We start from the raw sequence: 20,505 nt of genomic DNA on the forward strand, positions 1-20,505 counted from the left end.
AGAGGGCACCTAACAGACCGAGTTGAGGCGCAGCTGGCCGACTGCTGAACGGACTTGGCCATAATTCCTGGCGGTTTGAAAATCGTGCTGCAACCACTTGATGTTTATGTAAACCAGTCGTTCAAGACAGAATTTCGGCAGTGCTACACCAAGTGAATGGCTGTGGGCAACCACGAAACAACTCCTACAGGGCGACTGAAGCGAGCGTCTCTTCAGCAAGTGTGCGGTTGGATTCTGGACGCGGGGCATTCCATGTCAGTGAACACCATTGGAAAGAGCTTTAGAGTCGCAGGGCTATCAAACGCCATGGACGGCACAGAAGACGACCATCTTTTGGAGCACACCGATGAAGCGAGCTCATCCGACAGTATTGAGAGTGCCGATGAGCTGAGCTCGTCCGAGAGTGATTAGCTTGAAAGCAGCGATAAATAGTAAAATGAAATGTTAATATCTGTCACCAGTTCTTTTTATTATCTGACGCAGTTGTCGCACTGGCAGTACAGTATGTTAATGTATAGCTATGGGCCTGATTCATGTGTAACCCACACCTGAAAGAATTCAATGAAAGAAAGTGTGTCCTATATACGAGCACATGCGGTATCTTTGACCAAGTTGTAAAGGCTCTGTGAGTGGCTGACATCGAACCGCAGCACCTTGCAAACAGACATCAGCACAGCTTCATGGCATCTCGTGGCATTGGCAAGCTTCTGTTATGTTCAGCCTAGTTCAGCACATTGCTGGGTGAAAGGCAGGCATTAATGTAAGCCAGAAACATGCCAGCTATTGTCCTGAGGTCCCACTGAGGCCAAAAAACTTTGTTGAATATGAGCTTTTACTTCTTCATGAATCATCGCTTTCTTCTATAGTACTTCACAGTAGCTCATCACATCTCAAATGCCAAGGAACTTGGAGTGAGGGAAAAAAATAAAGAAAAGAACTGTCTTGGCTGCTCAGGAAATTGCTCAACACACTTAATTAAAGCCCCTTTGATTACAGCTTGTCCGTGGGGATTGCATATGCTCGGTCTTCTTTGGCACACTACAGAGTGGTGGTGTGTGATAACTTCGCTGAATGGTAAAGTCGCTGATATCATGCAGCTGAATTGCAACGGTAGGCATGCAAAAAAGTTACGTAGAGGGAGAGCACAAGAACATTTCATTGCACTAGCTGCTGCTTGCTTAATTATGTAATGTAGCACACTGGCACCACCACCAAGAGATACACACAGACGCACTCCTTCGGCGCAACTAACAACTTCCCTCGGAAGGCAGCAAATACATGTGCGCATCTTTGTCAAGTCTTTAGATTTTTCATTGTGATGGACCGAGTGTTTTTTTATCGGTAAACTGGTGGTTTTAAGTCAATAAAAGAGTTACTTTATCTAATAGTTTTGTTGTACTTGTAGGACAATGAAAGACGTGTGTCACAGTATTATTATTTATCATGAAACATGTGGAATGTCTTTCATTTACCAGTTTCTTTCAGGAAGCAAAGCTTTTAACCTTGATGTACAAGAAGACGGCTTTTCTGTACCATATGTTATGTATTGGAAAAAAAATACACCTTCATGCCATTCACTGCCTCGGCATCATTTATTTTTTACACCATGGTGGGCCTTGGTGACTTTCGTCTAAAAGCCTGCGTAAATGAAAAGTAACTCATCTCCCTCACCCTTAAACTTGAATTTTTCGTGGTGGATCTTGCTTAACCATGTTTAGATGGTAGAATGTGCCTGCTTTGTGTATAATAAATCACAACTATGGACAGCACGCAATCACCTGTCACACAGTGGCTTGGTGACAGTTGTGGTCCTTCTGCTATTTGTGAGGTTTGCAGGTTTGGTTCCTAGGCATAGCTGCCGCATCCTGACGCAGGCCGCATGCGAAAACACTTGTCGCTGAGCTTTGGGTGCACATATAGAGCCTGGGTGGTCAGAATTAATCCGAAGCCATTTTCACTATGGGTGTCTCTCGTAGCCCCTGTGTTGATTTGAATTGTAAAACCCTATAAATCACCAATCATTGTTTTCTGCGGTGATGCAGCATTGACAGCGTATCTGTCGCTATCAAAGAACAGCAGCTAAGGATGCAGAACAATCGGTAGTGCTATTGGTATTATCTACAGTACGGTCATTATCAAACTATCAATAGCACACTATCAATAGTGCAAAATTACATGAATTACCATACATAAACACTATAACATAAACTTGGCGACATTTCCTCTTCATGTTGCTGATTGGGTATGCTTTCCTGTTCCCAGTAGCATAAACGTGTTACTGATAGAGAGTTATTGCAAAGCTATTGATTGCACTATCAATAGCAAACTATCACAATGCTATCTATATTTTTGTTATACCATCAGTAGCTTCATAGTGAAACATTGTAATACATAATCTGTAGAAACTGATAGTTTTTTAAGCTATCAGTAGTCTTATGCCATCAACAGTGTAATAGTACTATCAGTAAATTGACTATTGATAGTACTGATATTTTTTTACACTATCTTTAGTTTTAAAAAAACATTGAATATTGTCATTAGTCAACTTACTTATAGTTTTGCATCACTAATAAGGGTGCTGCTTATTACGTGTAATGCAAAGCAGCTCCACATTCCATCATCTCCACAGCAAACCTTTTGTCATGCTTGGACAGATAGCACCAGTGTCCCCTTTGCTGAAGAATTAACCTTTTTTTGATACAGTATCCCACAAATGACGTGCTCAGTAGATTTCCGTAAATTCTACTCCAGTTAACACGACTTTTCGGTTAATTTGATCCCCAACCAAGGTCCCGGCCTACACCCTTGCATTTCTATGGGCCCAAACTTTCGTTGTTTCGATTCTAAAATTGGCCTTCGCCGAATAATTCAAGCTTGACCAGTCAGTACGTACGCGCCTGACCCCTATGGTGACCCCAATAGCGACCCCTTTAGTGGCAGTGCTCGTCTCGTCGGAGCTTAGGGTACGGCGAGCCTGTTTAAGGACGTCATCTCCCGTCAAAAACATCCATTTATGGCCTGCCCTAGGAATATTTTCAACAATAACCAGAGATGACAATGTCTGATTACGGTATTTACCCGGTTTTAAGGCCCATATTTATTCATTTTTTTCAAGAAATTTGGGCCGAAAGTCGCCTGCACGGTGCAGTCAAATGCAAAAGCCAAAACCGCCTTCGCGGTGGGCGTATACTTTACCGCATAACACTAATGTTATGTGGTGAAGCTGACTTTAGAAAACCGGCCGCCATTGTGCATCACATGCGTAACCCTTTCCGATTTTTCTTGCTGAAAAATCGGGATCGCGTTGCATTTCAACGTTGCTCAGGAGCTTTAGTGTCAATTATGTGTTGCTTTATACTTTGTACACATAAAAAGGTGGCGCGCATTGGGTTCAGGGGCATGTTAGGATTGGGCAAACACTACCACATAATTCAGCTGTGTTTTGGTATTTTTCCTGCATCTTGTTTAAGTCGACCGCCGGATAATTCTGTCAGTTTAGTCCGTCTCATCAAGGTCAAATTAAAGAAAGTCGTTTGTACATCTAAATTCTTCTGTGAGGAATGTGCAAGCACTGCATCTAAGCATGGGGTTAAATCCCACCGTGAAGATGAATTCGGTGTAAAATTAAGTGCTAATAAGCCAGCAGTTCAGTCAGAAGAGCAATTTATGCAGGACTGTATTATCAACACAATATACAGTAGTCGGCACTCCAAGAATGAATCACCGTTCTCTCGAAAAGAAATTTGGCTGCTTCATATTTTGCGTCTTCCATAGGAAATGTCCAAGCTATGCATATATATACATATATATAACCTTGTTTACATAAAGCCAACAAAGTTGGGTTGCCAATCCTGAATCTAGACATAGGTTCCACGTTGCTAGGGAATTTGTGCAAGGGAATATCAAGGTGGGTTGGGTCCTAGTAAGTGGCAGCCCAATGCGATCTCTAAGGATAGCTTCTTGCATGGCCCACTTCCAACATAAAATGGTACTGCTGTCTGAGATGTCAAAATCTGCTTTGTGTAAACGAGACAAATGGTAGCGTATATGGTATCACCTCGCCTGACCAAAAAAATTATTTGACTGACACTTCATTGGTCCATAAAGAGCAGTAAACGTAACCCATTGCAGACAAGGTCAAACAATGAACAAACTAGATACACTTGGCGCTGACACGCTATGTTTACTGTTCTTATGGATCACCAGCAAGCTCGAATAGCAATATTACTAATTGGTTCACACAAGTGAGGCTTTCATTTCCTTCCGAGTGTCAGCTGGCAGTTCTTCTTATTGGAAACATTAGACTTTCTGACCTCTTCTTCTCATTTTGTTTGCTCTTCCAGGTTCCAAGGAGGTGGCACGCATAAAATGTGAGTGACATTTTCATGTGTCACTGTGTTGCGGTGTTCTGTAGTGCAGTGGAGTGCTTTGGTGTGTTCCGTCGGGGCACATACTCCTTGCGTTGGCAAACTGGCTGCAATGAAACTGGGAGCAAATAAAGCACCTCTGTAGTGTAACCTCACCACGCTTTCCCAAGCTTAAACTCTTCCCACATTCTATCGCTACACCTCGAGCCTTCACTAGAAAATTTCTTTTTTTTTTTCTTGATCTTGTAGAATCAGTGTTTACACTGGAGGCACATAGGATGTTAGGAAGGGAGCTTGCATAGATAAAGGGGAAGTCACATGGTACATGTGTGATGGCGCATTAAGAGCATACAGCTAGCAAAAGAGGTCACGTGGTACTAGGTGTGGAGTATATGATGAATATACTACTTGCAGTCGATCACGAGTAGATAATTCCTTTTTGAGAAAAGCATGGCATGTAAATGCCTGACTTTGTGTCATTGGGTTGAGGCAGACGGGCATGCTCAACAGACCAATTGACAGAGGGCTTTGGCAACTTGCCATGATCGAAGAAGAGACTGAGAAGCATTGTTGTGAGGACGGATCGGTTGCATTTGTAGCAAAATCAAATCCATCCTGTTGGCTGCTCTGCAGTCAATGTCACATACTTCTTAAGAAAGCTAAGAAGCTGTGGCTCTGGAATAATTTTCACCAACTGGATTCTTTAACGTGCACCCAATACTAGGTAAACAAACGTCTTTCCATTCTGCCTGCTTTGGAATGTGGCCTCTATCCACGGCTGGCAATCAAACCGGCGACCTCATGCTTAGCAGCAGTAACCACTGAGCTACTTCCCTTGTGCTCAAGTTTTTCTCTTAATGCATGTGTAGGTGTGAAGCAGTGTGACATGGGCATTCTTACACTGCTTGAACAGTTTAATCTTGGTAAGTTGGCCACCACAGTTGTTTAGTGGCTACACTCTGTAGAAATTGGCTTACTCACCAAATGCAACATTACTCACCAACATGCAACACCAAATGCAACAAATTACTCACCAAGCATGCAACAGTCAGTAGAGGTCTTAGTGTGTATGACACTGCAGCAATGTTTGTTGACTCTCAAACATAGTGCAGAGAAGGTTCCAAAGTCGTATCATTACCGGCAACATGTTTATTAACCCAGAGATGCTACACAGCAAGTTGGTATTGTCTCATGCCGAAAAATTTCACGCATAAACAGACAAGATGCAAGGAAGAAAAGAGCACACTGCTTTCAACTGAAGGTTAATTTGGAAAACGTGTACAGTCAACATCTGATTTTTTTGGACTTCCTAGGTGCCGTGAAAATGTCCGAAAAATTGGGCAGTACGGAAAGAGGATGCATGCCTCTTACTGCCCTGAAATCTGTAATCACCAAAGGCACATCTGAAACAGCTCTGAAGGCCTGCCAGTACACCTACTAGGAGTATCTGTTCTTGTACTGTGACAGGAAATGATGGGTGCTGGCATGTATAAATAAAGAATGTATACTGTGTCCCACAACAGTGGCCCCTTTCCGCTCTTGGTGTGCTTCACCGTAATACATTGCTTATACTTGACTGCCTAACACTGCTGTATTGCGGCGAAGCTGGCTTTCGGGAGCAGGCACTATGCAGTGTTTGACCGTGTCGTACTTTATGTGCTTCAAAGCCATCAGCGAGGATGACAAAGGTGGAGTAGGTGCCATTGCTGACAGCGGTGAATTCTTTTGGTGAAAAACGCTGCATCGAACAGCAGGAAGCTTGGTGGCGAACATTGGAGCAACTAGGCCTTGTGCTGCCACAGAAGCTACGGCTGCTAGCGGATGGGCGTGCAAGAGTGCTGGTTCGATGCTGCCAGATAATCAAGATGGCTGCATTTGTGGTTTCAATTATTGCCGTTTCCAACCTGCGGTCATGGCAAAACGGAAATCGTACAGTGAAGGGCTTCGGCGTTCTAAATGATATATCGACTCTTAGGGTACATGGCGGCCAAATTAGTGAGCATGTCCGAAAAATTGGTTGTTGACTGTATCAGGCGACCTTTCAAGCGACGGGGTTTGAGTCCTCGCACCTCCACCAATTGAGAAGAGGTTTATTGGCGGCTCCTAATGCAAAAGCGCAGCGACCGGGAACGGCGAGACAGCCCGAAGCACTGTCCAAAAAGACGACAGTAATCAACAGTGCGAGTGGAGCCGAGCCGCACGTTGGCGATGCGGCTGTGCCGCGAGGCACGTCTTCTTCTTCACAATACTTTCAATATATAAGCAGCATATAACCCACGTTTTCAAAAATAAACCTTTAGTTGGAGGTGGTGCTCATGTTGTGTTCTCTTCTGTACGGCTTTGGCTGTTTATGCGTGAAATTTTTTGACAGCGATGTACTTGCAGTTTAACAGGTCAGGGCTTTTGCAAGAACAGTAGGCTATGCATAGACGCTACTCTAGTCTGACAGGATAGCAGTTTACCAAGCTCATCAAGTGGTGGAAGCAAAGTGCTCACATCCAACTTGTAGTGGGCCTGTAAGACATCTGCCATAGCAACACAGCGCTGAGTGGAATTGAGAGCTAGAGTGAGGGCAGGAGGGGCTCCAGAAGTGAATTTTGAGTGTGGGGGTGGGATCTGCAGCTCATTTCACCTGCACAAACTTTTTTTTTGTTTTATTGTAAAACCAATGCTTAATGTAGTATATCAAAAAGGTGTCAGCCCTTAGGGTAGGGAGGGCAGTGCTGCTCCCCCTCATCCCCCCCTGAAATGAAACCTGTGGGGGGGCTTGTTCCCGCCGCCCCCTTAGTCCTGGAGCCCCTGGATGATGAGTCCCTGAACCAGCCATGTGCTTGCGCACGTCACTCGAGTTCAGGAGGGGGAAGCACGGTTTGTGAAGGAGAGTAGCTCGTCCGGTGCACTTGCCATGCCCACCTTGTTTCGACCGCAACAGTTCTGGGGAGATTGAGCTTGGCCAATAGTAGCCATCAACATGTGCCGCATTGCCCGTGGATCCCAACCATCTTGCCACTGAGCAGTCTCGTAAAATCAATTCACCGGCACTGCAGGTAGGTTTTAACAGGGGAGAATGCGAGAATGCCTCAGAACTGAAATTTCAGTGCAGATTGAAGAGCCCACACTGGCCAAAACCAGAGTCTGCCGAAACTGCCCAGGAGACCTGGAATAAAGTTCCTCGTCAAGCCAATGTCTCGATTTTTGATACATTGTAATCATTTCTGCATCGCAGCAAAATGTTTTATCTGCTAGTGTTTGCCGATTTCTCCCCATCCAACTATTTTGTTCACTTGAGCATTTACGGATGGCATCCGACGTGCATAAAATTCTTATTTTATTTCACTTACAAGGTGTTACTAGTTGAGACAGTCGAAAACTGGACAGGACAAAATGAAGGCTTGGGATGGACAAAACATGGCCCCACGTCTTGTGCACCAGTGTTGCTTAGTGATGCTCAATGACATCATTTTCTCCCATCATGCAAAACCCACTGCTGCTGCTATTAACAGTATTCCTTGTTGAGGATAGTAGAATGCAGACAACTGTGAATGCTGTAACTGTCCTGCCCAAGGTGAAGACCTGACCATTCTACAGCAATAAACCATCAACACTTGGCATTCCCGGAGGCTAAGCAGACACATTGTTGCTTAGCTTCAGTGATCTGACTAGATCCACCTTGTTCAGTGTAACATTGCCAATGGCCCAAATCGTTTCATTGTAGCCTTTGTTTGTGACATCTGTGTGGCCAGTAGTGCAAGCAGGATTGGCGAAGGTATGCACAGCTCTTTGATGTGGGTATTTCTGCAGGGGACAATGAGGAGAGCTACAAGCTCCTGGACAGCATCATGGAAGCAGACGCATCGGAGAAGCTTGACTGTGTAGCAGATGAAATGATGGCTACCGGTGAGTTATGCTTGCTGCTCTGCTTTGCTGGTTGAATTCACACCGTAGCCCTACAATGCAGCAAATTAAAATTGCCCAGTTGCGTATGTCAAGTAAAGTGCAGTGCATGGAGAACCATTATGAAAATCGTACCGACTGTCTGTCGTGTGCATTAGTTGTTGGTATTTTTAACATCGTAACCGTTATGAGTTTTCTCAGCTCTTCGGATGTTGTAAGCCACCCCGAGATCTCGCCACAAAACTAGCAAGCTGCTCAACATCTGTGGTGGTTTTGGGTATCTACATGAAGTTTTTCTGTTTCTTTATGCTCATAAGAGTCGTAAAGCACTAACAGTAACAATAAAAAATATCAAGCGCAAGTGGTTTTTTTAGCTTTATGGTGCCCTTACTGCAAAGCTTTGTTCAGCACTCAATTTCAGTCTATTTTAATAATGATTGGAGAAAGCCTGAAGAAAAGGGGAAGATATTTGACAGGTGTGAAAAGGATAAAAATATTTTTATCTAAAACCTGCTACGATATTTTCTAAATTAAAAATTAAATTCTGGAGTTTTGCATGCCAGAACCAGATGATTGTGTACCACACCATATTGGGAGACTGAATTCATTTTTACCACCTGGGGATCTTCAATGTGCACCTAATGCACGGTTCGCAGGCATTTTTACATTTCACCCCCATCGACGTACAGCCGCCATGGCCAGAGATTGATTCTAATGCTCTCGGACTCAGCAGCACAGCAACAAAGCCCTTACATTACTATGGCAGGTTACAACATTTTCTGTTGTAAAAGATCTGCCCCATCTAATGAGAAACTGCTAAAAATGGCAATACAGTTTGAAGTCATTGCATTGAAGTTGTTTTCTGCACAAAAATATCTTAATTACATTCATTATTTCTTATAAAAATTTACAGTAGACTTCCATTAATTCTGCTCCGGTCAATTCAATTTTTCAGTTAATTTGGTCACAACGGAAAGTGCTAGCCAGTGCTTGTGCACTGCTATGGGCCCAAGCTTTAAATATTTCTATCCTGAAATTGACCTTGGTCAGATAATTTGAACTTGGCTGTTCAGCCCGACGTGCCTGACCCCATTGGGGACTCCAATAGCCGCAGTGGCTGTCTTGGGGTCACTTGATGTGCAGTGAATGCGTTGAACTTAAGTCATCTCTCGTCAAAAAAATACCTATCTTCAGCCTTCCACAGGAAAATCTTTAAGTGAGAATGGTAACTCACAATTAATTATTACAGTATTTACTAGGAGTGTGTGAATACTCAGATATCACCAAATTGAATCAAATAGTTCGAATAATTCGATTCGTGAATTGAACATTCACTATTCTTTATTTTTTTCGTACATTCGGTGTAGAGACTAGCACAGTGCCGCATGTCGCATGAGCCATGGAGCCTCTCTTGCATGAAGCCACGCAAGCAAGCACCACACTTCATTGTTTTCGTCACAAAAGGAACGCCGAGCATGCTGCAGACATGGTTGCAGACTTTGTCTTTGCGAGCGCTCCCAGACGTCAGCATGATGCAAGGATCACAAATACTGCGCCTGAACGCCACAATTCACAGAACAATGCCGCTCTGGCCGGGGGCTGTCCCTCTCGGTACAAGGTTCTTCCAGGTCGAAAGGGACGACTCAAACAATAATGCAACGCGGAACATTACCAAAAGCAGCAGGTATTTTGGAAAGTAAGAAAGCATATGCAAAGATCGGGCTGATTAGCCGCCAGAACAAACTTAACGCCACCTCAGTAGCCATCAGTCTAATCTGTACACATGATCTTGGGACCAATCACTGGTGAGTCACGTGTGCAAACAAATTAGCAGCAAGCCCCGCAAGGGCACCTTGAGACTCAAGGTGATAGTGCTTGGCGCCACCCTTAGCCCCCATACCGAAACTGTAATCCACACCGTGGTGACAGGTTGTAAGGTGAAGGGTAGAAACCATGAACGGTGGCGGTCGGGGCCATGGTCAAGCCCAGGCCGACTGGCTCCCTGTCTGTTTACCAGGTGGGGGGCTCCGGGACCTTCTTGTGTCTATAAGGGTGAAACACAGGTGACACAATAGGAACCCTTAATCCATACATGCCGCATGGATTCTCAATTTCCCCCTCTAAAAAAAAAACTATCGGAACCGGAAACGGTACCGCACCAAAGGAATCAAAGTTACAACTCAGAAATGTGCTGAAAATTTTCCACAATTCCTGGTAGTTCACGCTGTTGAGCAAAACGCTCCAGTGGCCAATCTATCAGTGTTTGTATTACAAAAGTGGCCAGTAGCTAACATAGGCGAAGAATATGAAGCAAAAAAGCTGTCCTCAGGAGATCTGCTTGCAGAAGTCAAATCCAAAAAGCAGAGTGATGCGTTACTCGCACAAAAGAAGCTTGCTGACCTTAATATTACTGTAACACCTCACAGAAGCCTGAACAGCGTTCAGGGAGTAATTTCTGAGCGGCAGCTAATGACAGAAAACGAAAATGAGCTCCTCGAGAATTTGCGAGACCAAGGAGTAACGTCCCTTCGCCGCATAAATATAAGGCACAACGGCGAAGGAAAAACAACACCTCACATCGTGCTAACATTCAGCAGCACTCGCTTGCCTGAGTCTGTCCGGGTTGCATTCATCAGGTGCCCAGTGCGCCCATACATCCCTAACCCTAGGAGATGTTTCAAATGCGAAAGGTATGGCCATGGCAGTAACACATGTAGAGGCAAGGAGACCTGTGCCAAATACGCCGAAACCGAACACAATACTGACAACTGCCAAGCAAGGGAAACAAAGTGTGCAAATTGCAATGGTCCACATGCAGCGTACTCACGAACCTGTGAAGTATTCAAAAAAGAAAAACAAATAGTCACTCTAAAAGTGCGAGAAAACATATCTTATCCTGAGGCAAGGAAAAAGTTCATTCAAGAGACATCCAGGTCATATGTTGACGCCGTGCGCCGGGGGGCCGAGCGGCGTCTGGTGACAGGGGGCACACAGTACACCATTGTTGATGTGTGCCTGCCCCGTCCACCACCCGAACGGCACTCCAGTGTCGGCACCATTGACATCCCGGAGGTGCACCTGACGGCGGCCTCTGGCACAGACAAAGTTAGTGGGAGTGGCGACACACCACTCCAACTTCAGGCCACTGCGCAGGCAGGGCCATCCACAACTCTGATAGGTGCAGCCAAGGCTGCCATACTATCACACAAAAAAGGCTCGCTGGCCCTAGAGCCGGTAGGTCGCAGGGCTTCCCCCCATCGGGACAAGCCACAAATCCGTACCCCCGCGGGTTCCCCGCGAAAACCCATCACCTCGCTGGAGGCGATGGATATAAGCAGTAGCCCGCCTCCGCAGCAGCGGCGGCGCAACTTCCTTGATTACAAAAAGGGAGGAAAAACTCCAATAACGGGCCCCACAAAACCGGGAGCATAGGTTTTGAAATACATCCGTCAAAGTTTTTTAATATGCCTCGACAGTTCCAGAGAATGAGGAACGCCATATCTAATAACTACGGTGATGTAAAAGATATTCTTGCTGTATATTCCCCGGTTGTTTTGTGTCTCCAGGAGACAAACTTGGGATCAAAACATAAAATATTTAAAGTAAATATAAAGTCTTTCGTCACGACCGAGAGCAAGCAAATAGGCTCTCTGGAGGTACTGCCATAGTTGTTCAAAGTAGTGTGGCTACTCCCGAAGTCAAGCTTCAGACTACATTTGAAGCCGTTGCAGTATCTGTGGCACACTTGAAAACAATTACAGTATGCTCCGTATATATCCAACCACACCTGACAGTAACGCTCCATGACTTAGAAGACCTTTTAAAACAATTACCAGAGCCATATCTGTTAGTCGGTGATTTTAATGCTCACTCCAATTTGTGGGGAAGCGAACAAACGGACACTAGAGGCCGTATTTTAGAAGATTTTATTCTCTGTAATAATATATGCCTGCTCAACAGGGGCAAACACACATACTGCTCTCCAAGCTCCGAAAAATGGAGCTCCATAGATTTGTCTCTTACATCGCCTTCTGTTTTTAATGCTTTTAAATGGTATGTCTTGGACAACCCGTATGGTAGCGATCATTTACCTGTTCTTATCAACCTAACATCATCTCCACAAATCATTCTTACAAAACCACCACGTTGGAAGCTCCATTTGGCTGGCTGGGCGCTGTTTCAAGAAAATGCCAGCTTAGAAAAAATAGATCCACACAATTTAGGTATAGATGAACTTAATGAAATTGTCTCAAACTACATTATTTCTGCCGCGCTCCTGGCCATACCTCAATCTTCTGTAGTGGTGAAACAAAACCACAAAACCTGGTATACAAAAGTATGTAGATTAGCAAAAAAGAAACAGAACAAAGCATGGGGAAACTTTCGAAGGTACCCCACGCAGAAAAATCTCATAGACTTTAAGAAGGCAAGAGCACAAGCCCGATATATCCACCGTAGAACCGTAAAGACTTCGTGGCAAAATTACGTGATTTCCATAAATACCTCAACCACATCAAAAGAAATGTGGGAGAAGGTACGAAAGCTAGATGGTAAATACTCCCCTTTCACACTTCCCCTTCTAACAGCCCCTGGTATACAGACAAACATCGAAGAATAGGCAGACATTTTAGGTCAATATTTTTCAGCAGTTACCAGCTCATCAAACTACACAGAATCATTTCGTACGTACAAAAACACAGCCGAGAAACAAAGGCTCCCTACAAGTGGATATACAAATGAACCATATAATAAATTATTCACAGTTCAAGAAATCAACACAGTCTTGTCCGCTGGTAAACAGACTGCACCCGCCCCTGACGGAATACACTATCAAATGCTGCCCCACCTCCCTGAACCTGCCGTAGAGGCACTCTTAAGTTTTTTTAATAAGGTGTGGGTATCGGCTAAAGTACCCGAAGCCTGGAAGAAGGCCATCATCGTTCCATTTTTAAAGCCCGAAAAACCACCAACCTCTCCCAGTAGTTACAGGCCCATAGCGCTCACCAGCTGCCTCGCAATATCCTTTGAAAGTATCGTAAATATGAGATTAACCTTCGTGCTAGAAGTCCGTGAGCTTCTCGATGTCCATCAGTGTGCTTTCAAAAAGGCATGCTCCACAGCAGACCACCTGGTTCGTCTTGAAAATACTGTCTGTGAAGCCTTTATACACAAACAACAATGTCTTGCTGTTTTTTTTTTTTTTCGATTTAGAGAAAGCTTCTGACACAACCTGGAGGTACGGAATTCTTCACGATTTGGCTGAACTTGGCATTCATGGCAGGATGCTGAACTGCCTAAAAGACTTCCTGTCAAACCGTTCATTCCATGTACGCCTCGGTTCAACCCTGTCGAGAATTTTCATTCAAGAAAATGGAGTGCCCCGAGGGAGTGTTTTAAGCACAACCCTCTTTGTTGTTAAAATGAATTCAATCAGTAAAATAATTCCAAGGTCAATTATGTATTCAATCTATGTCGACGATCTTCAGATAGCTTGCAAGTCCTCAAACAAAGCAACATGCGAAAGACAAGTGCAGTTAACAATAAATAAACTTTCAACGTGGGCTGACCGAAATAGTTTCCAGTTCTCCCCACAGAAAACAGTGGCCATCGTTTTCTCACTCAAACGTTGCCTACAGACAGATCCTAGACTATACCTGTACCAAGCGGAATTGCCGGTAAAAAGTGAACACAAATTTCTGGGCATAACTTTTGACAGAAAACTGACCTTCCTGCCACACATAAAGAACCTGAAGAAGAAAACTTCCCAATCATTAAACATATTAAAGGTGCTTTCACATAAATGCTGGGGGGCTGATAGGACCTGCCTTTTACACATCTACCGCAGTATATTTCGCTCTTGCCTCGATTATGGGTGCATAGTATACAACTCAGCTCGAGCGTCCTACCTGAAGCAATTAGATCCAGTTCATAACTCAGGTCCGCGCCTTGCAAGTGGGGCATACAGGACATCACCCATAAACAGCCTACATGTCGAATGTAACGAACCAGCCCTCGCAGATAGAAGGGCCATGCTCACATGTGCATACGTCCTAAAAGCCCGTTCACTACCAAAACATCTCTGTTACTCCATAGTTACGAAGTACCCGTCTAAGCAGCTTTTTAACAACAAACCGAATGCGATGAGACCCCTTATTCTCCGATTTGAAGAAATTTGCCAGGAATTAGGTATTCTAGACGCACTGCCTGATGTTGCCCAGAGACCCGAACCACTGCCACCTTGGCACACCTTTCCCTGTGTAGGTGACTACACACTGACACAATTTCATAAAAAGCAAACTCCACGTGAACATCTAATACAAGAATTTTTGGCGCTAGGCGAAAAGTACAAAGAACACACAGCATTTTATACTGATGGTTCTAAAACATCACTTTACATCGGAAGGGCTGTAGTGCAAGATAAATGGGAAAAGGTAGTCAGGTTGCCTCAGTGCGCGTCAATTTTCTCAGCCGAATGTCATGCCATTTCGGTGGCTGTATCAAAAATAGTCGAGATGAACATTCAAAACAGCATTATCTACATGGACTCGCTGAGTGCAATCACAGCAGTGAAAGCCAGAAACGTAAGGGAACCTTTAATAGGAAATATAATGCATAACATAACTGCTCAAACACAAGGACACGAAATTAAGCTTTGTTGGATACCAAGCCATCATGGAATTAGAGGCAACGAGAGAGCTGATGCGTGCGCCGCTCAAGCCTGCCATAAGAAGGTCAGTACTGTAAATATACCCTATGCAGATTGCATGAAGTTAGTAAAAAACCAGCTTAAAGAAAAATGGCAGTGTACATGGAATAGCGAAGAAAATAACAAACTACATTTAGTAAAACCTACTCTAGGAGAATGGAGATCATGCAGACATCAGGAACGTTATATAGAAGTAATTTTATGCCGCCTGTGCATCGGACACACACACCTAACACATAACTTTCTACTGACAAAACAAAACAAACCCTTATGTGAGAAATGTGGAGATGAACTCACTGTAAATCACATTTTATTCTCGTGCACACAACTCGGAGGCAGCCCAACTTCCGTCTGTCTCCGCACACGTGATCGCTTCCCTTTTAATTGCAGCATTGTGATGTACTTGGCGTGTCTTCACAGTCAGCACTTCCATGCTGATAGAGCAAATGCAGAATACGGGAAGACGGACGGTGGACCAACCTAAGCCATTCTTTGAAGGAAGCTACAGCAGCTAGGCTCAAAGCGCATACGAGGCGGCCGTACGCGCTTTACAGATTTAGGTTCATATAGTTGAGCCCACTTACAACAGTATTCAACTGCCGCAAAAATTCTATTGTTATAACCGATAGTTGTTATATAACCAGGTTGCATGAAAAAAATCAAAATAGGGTGATGGCAGAGTTGATGTGAGAAAACTATATAGGTGGGGAGGCCAGTGCTCTTTCCCACCACCTTCCTCCACCCGGCTGCTGATTTTGTTCACTCGTTTAACTGCTTCCTGGGCGCTCCGATCGCATGTAACAAATTACGGCTGTTGGCGTTAAAGAATGGCACTGCGTTGACAACTGCAAAGAGGTGTCATGGGTGGCAAGTGACATGCGTGCGAGCAGAGCTGGGGCATTGCTTTGGTGGCCCCAAACGGGGCCTTTTAAATATTGCGAGAAGGCTTCTGCAGCAGCCTGTCAGCTTGATAAATCTGCAAGAAACGCTGAGGAGAGATCGCCACAAGCATCTCGCTGCGTACTTCTCACTGGCTTGCATGAGAAAACCTATGTTCTTCAGCCATGCATGCTTTACGCGGAGCTAGCCGACATCCTTCTCTAAGGCATTCACGTGCTCCATGTAGTGTAGTGGAAGGTTCCCCGTGGAAACGAAACCCGAGAGAACTGAATCATCTGCTCCTATAAGGACAACGTTGAGGCAGCCTGCCCTACCGTGTCATCGCTGCCGTCGTCGCCATCGCTATCTGATGCAAGCACGTTCACGACGATCATCTCATCGGTTAGAAGCACTTAGTTTCCAAATCTATAGCCTTGCACTTTCTTTTCTTTGGCAACATTGTGCATTACCGATGATCAGCGGGTGGATCAGCCATCTTCTGTTTCGGCAGCAAGTCAAGTGAAGCTGAGAAACCACTTGGCCAGCAACGACTTCGACACAACCAACAAAGACGAACACAAGTGATTAAGCTGTTCGCAGAACTGCACTGAATGAGGAGCCAGCGAGCAACATACGAGCAATCTGCTTGCGACGCAGTTGGCAAGGTCCATTCATGTTTTGGAGGGTAAAGCGGCATAGAGTTATGGGCGCAGCCCATTCCTGTTCGCAGGGGTGGAAGGGCGACGGAAGAGAGCCGCGTGGAGATCGCAAAAAAATGAGCACGCGGTGGCTGTTGGAGCAGCGGTCCATTGTGCAGTGGCTCGAATTTCTTTTTCTTTTTTTTTCTTTTTTTCTTTTCAAGGATTTCGCATTTCACTACCTTTCAGCTCGGACACCCAGCAGCCAGACTTCATTGTTACAACCAATAATGCTGCATAGGGGCATTGTAGTAAGTGGGTTATTTCACCATGGAAAACATACAAAAAGTCGTCGGTGCAGCAGCTTCTCATTGTTATAACGGATATATTGTTAAAACCGGTATCATTATAAGTGGGTTTGATTGTACTCGATTCTAACGTGCATGCAATTTTTGGACCCGTTCTATTGGAAGAAAGTGCACATTAGATTCAAGTAAATACAGTACTGTTTATCATCGGTGTCTACCGCAATGGACTTGCACAGCGCCAGTGATAGCTATGCGCATAAAGGTGATCGTGTCACATGATGCGCGGCCCGAGCTTTCATCTTTCACACAAATTAGCCTTATGCTAACCTACCTGTGGTTAAGATAGGAAAACCCTTCTGTATTTTGGAGGAAAACTGAGAAGCAAAACATCGTCTGCTTTAAAAGTTTGCCCTAAAACACAGGTCCACTATTAAACTGAGAATCTCAATGTTATTCAGTACAATATAACATCACTAATTCTTTAACTTCATAGGGAAAAAGTCTCTATATTGTCACGTGGTAGTGACAGTGAAGAAAGAAGCAGTACGGTGGAATACCAAACTAGCTTTTATTGGGCGAACCTGTGCCCACAAAACAGGCTACACTTATAGCACAACGATAGCGGCGAACACAGTTGGCGATCGTCAGAAATCTGATCAGCGGGTCAAGCGCGTCGGCTTTTATAGAGCATTCGTCGAATGTTCCAGACTAATCGTTCAGACCCGCGTGCCTTCCACAATGTTCTACACCATTCACGTTACGCGATGAAATCAGATAACACAAGGTTCGGCGACAACAGACAGCCGGGTAGAAGCATCGATAACTTTCCAGAAACGTCGGATACATGCAGGCGCGTCCCTCGCTGTGCGATTACATTTGTTGAGCGGCGAAACGTGGTCGCCCGATAAAGATAAGTACACGTGTCAATACCCCCCTCTTGAAAAGCATCGACCCGATGCTGCAAACAAACGAAGGTAATAAACAAAAGCACTCGTAGCAAAGAAAAGAACAAAAATGGCGAAGTTTGTCAGCGTCCGTAAAAGGGTTTAAGGCGCACCACGTGGACCACTTCCGATCGTGCGCGGCGCCGCTGTGAATGCGAAATGCCGTCTGGCACAACCTCATAGTCCAGAGCGCCAATACGTCGGATGACCTTGTAGGGTCCGAAATAGCGTCGGAGTAGTTTCTCACTGAATCCTCGTCGGCGTATCTGGGTCCAGACCCAAACACGGTCGCCAGGTTGGTACTCGACGAAGCGTCGTCGGAGGTTGTAGTGTCGGCTGTCGGTCCTCTGCTGGCTCTTGATTCGCAGGCGGGCGAGCTGTCGGGCTTCTTCGGCGCGCTGGAGATAGCTAGCGACGTCAACATTCTCTTCGTCAGTTACGTGTGGCAGCATGGCGTCAAGCGTCGTCGTCGGGGTCCTGCCGTAAACCAGCTTAAACGGCGTGATCTGTGTTGTTTCTTGCACCGCCGTGTTGTACGCAAAGGTTACGTACGGCAGGACCGCGTCCCACGTCTTGTGTTCGACGTCGACATACATTACTAGCATGTCGGCGAGGGTCTTGTTCAGGCGCTCCGTGAGACCATTCGTCTGCGGATGTTAGGCAGTTGTCCTCCTGTGGCTTGTCTGGCTGTACTGCAGAATGGCTTGGGTGAGCTCTGCTGTAAAAGCCGTTCCTCTGTCGGTGATGAGGACTTCTGGGGCACCATGTCGCAGCATTGTCCACGAAAAATTTCGCCACTTCGGCTGCGCTGCCTTTTCGTAGAGCTTTAGTTTTAGCAAAACGGGTGAGATAGTCCGTCGCCACGACGATCCACTTATTCCCGGATGTTGATATCGGAAACGGCCCTAACAAATCCATCCCAGTCTGCTGGAATGGTCGGCGAGGAGGTTCGATCGACTGTAGTAATCCTGCTGGCCTTGTCGGTGGTGTCCTGCATCGTTGACAGTCTCGGCATGTCTTGACGTAACGGGCGACGTCCAGTAATACCTTTCCTGTATTCGCGACAGCGTCCGGGAGAATCCGAGGTGCCCAGCGGTTGGATCGTCGTGTAGGGCGTGCAGTATTTCTGGACGCAGCGCTGACGGTACAACAAGAAGGTAGCTGGCGCGGACTGGTGAGAAGTTCTTCTTCACGAGCAGGTTGTTTTGTAGCGTGAACGAAGACAACCCGCGCTTAAATGCCCTAGGGACAACGTCGGTGTTCCCTTCCAAATACTCGACGAGGCCTTTTAGCTCCAGGTCGGCTCGTTGCTGTTTAGTGAAGTCTTCCGCGCTTATTATCCCAAGGAAGGCATCATCGTCTTGCGGCGGGGGATCGGTGGGGGCACGCGATAAGCAGTCGGCGTCGGAGTGTTTTCTTCCGGACTTGTATATTACCGTGACGTCATATTCTTGTAGTCTGAGGCTCCACCGCGCCAGCCGTCCTGAAGGGTCCTTTAAGTTAGCTAGCGAACACAGTGCGTGATGGTCACTGACGACTTTGAATGGCCTGCCATAGAGGTAAGGGCGGAATTTAGCTGTAGCCCAAATGATGGCGAGGCATTCCTTTTCAGTCGTAGAATAGTTGCTTTCCGCTTTGGCAGCGACCGGCTAGCATACGATATCACCCTTTCAAGTCCTTCTTTCCTCTGGACTAGGACGGTACCGACGACGTCTGCATGCGTCGTTTGAGTTCTTGAAATGCCTTGGCCTGAGCCGTTTCCCACTTGAACGGGACATCACATTTGGTTAGATGTGTTAGCAGCTCCGCGATGCGTGAAAAGTCCTTGACAAAGCGCCTATAGTAGGCACACATGCCAAGGAATCTGCGCACTGCCTTCTTGTCGGTTGGCTGCGGGAACTTTGCAATGGCAGCTGTCTTCTGTGGGTCGGGGCGTACTCCTGATTTGCTGATCACGTGGCCTAGGAACAAAAGCTCATCGTAAGCGAAACGGCACTTTTCCGGCTTCAGAGTGAGCCCTGATGACTTGATGGCTTCTAACACTGTCGCAAGCCGCCTAAGGTGATCGTCGAAATTTTCGGCGAAGACAACGACGTCATCCAGGTAAACAAGGCACGTCTGCCACTTCAGTCCGGCTAACACCGTGTCCATGACGCGCTGAAACGTTGCAGGCGCCGAGCACAGTCCGAATGGCATGACCTTGAACTCGTAGAGGCCGTCTGGCGTGATGAAGGCAGTCTTTTCGCGATCTCTCTCGTCGACTTCTATTTGCCAGTAGCCAGACTTGAGGTCCATCGACGAGAAGTATTTAGCGTTGCAGAGCCGATCCAATGCGTCGTCTATCCATGAAAGGGGGTACACATCCTTCTTCGTGATCTTGTTCAGTCGACGATAATCGACGCAGAAGCTTAGGGTTCCGTCCTTTTTCTTTACCAGGACTACAGGAGAGGCCCACGGGCTTTTCGATGGCTGGATGATGTCGTCGCGCAGCATTTTGTCGACTTGTTGCCTAATAGCTTCACGTTCTCGCGTCGAAACTCGGTAAGGGCTCTGGCGGAGTGGTCGAGCGCTCTCTTCGGTTATTATGCGATGCTTTGCAACTGGTGTTTGTCGAATCCTCGATGACGTCGAAAAGCAGTCTTTGTATCGTCGGAGAAGACTTCTGATCTGTTGCTGCTTACTCATAGGAAGACTTGGATTCACGTCGAAGTCTGGTTCGAGGATAATGCTCATCGGGGTAGATGCGGCTGAATCCGAGAGGACAAAGGC

The 20,505-nt window shown here is 45.8% G+C and overlaps 1 protein-coding gene across 5 annotated transcripts in view; it reads left to right on the forward strand.

Annotated features, from left to right (window-relative positions):
• The window catches only part of LOC142573057 (uncharacterized), a 110,536-nt gene that overhangs the window by 74,875 nt on the left and 15,156 nt on the right, over positions 1 to 20,505 (forward strand). For 4 of the 5 annotated variants that reach the window (XM_075682563.1, XM_075682564.1, XM_075682565.1 and 1 more), the window contains 2 exons: positions 4,344 to 4,370; positions 8,169 to 8,264. In XM_075682563.1, coding sequence (XP_075538678.1) covers positions 4,344 to 4,370; positions 8,169 to 8,264 — 123 coding nt within the window. The remainder of the gene's footprint in view (positions 1 to 4,343; positions 4,371 to 8,168; positions 8,265 to 20,505) is intronic. The other variant, XM_075682562.1, reaches the window with a different exon arrangement.

The sequence above is a fragment of the Dermacentor variabilis genome, chromosome 2 (genome assembly GCF_050947875.1).
Source record: "Dermacentor variabilis isolate Ectoservices chromosome 2, ASM5094787v1, whole genome shotgun sequence".
Classification (NCBI taxonomy): domain Eukaryota; kingdom Metazoa; phylum Arthropoda; class Arachnida; order Ixodida; family Ixodidae; genus Dermacentor; species Dermacentor variabilis.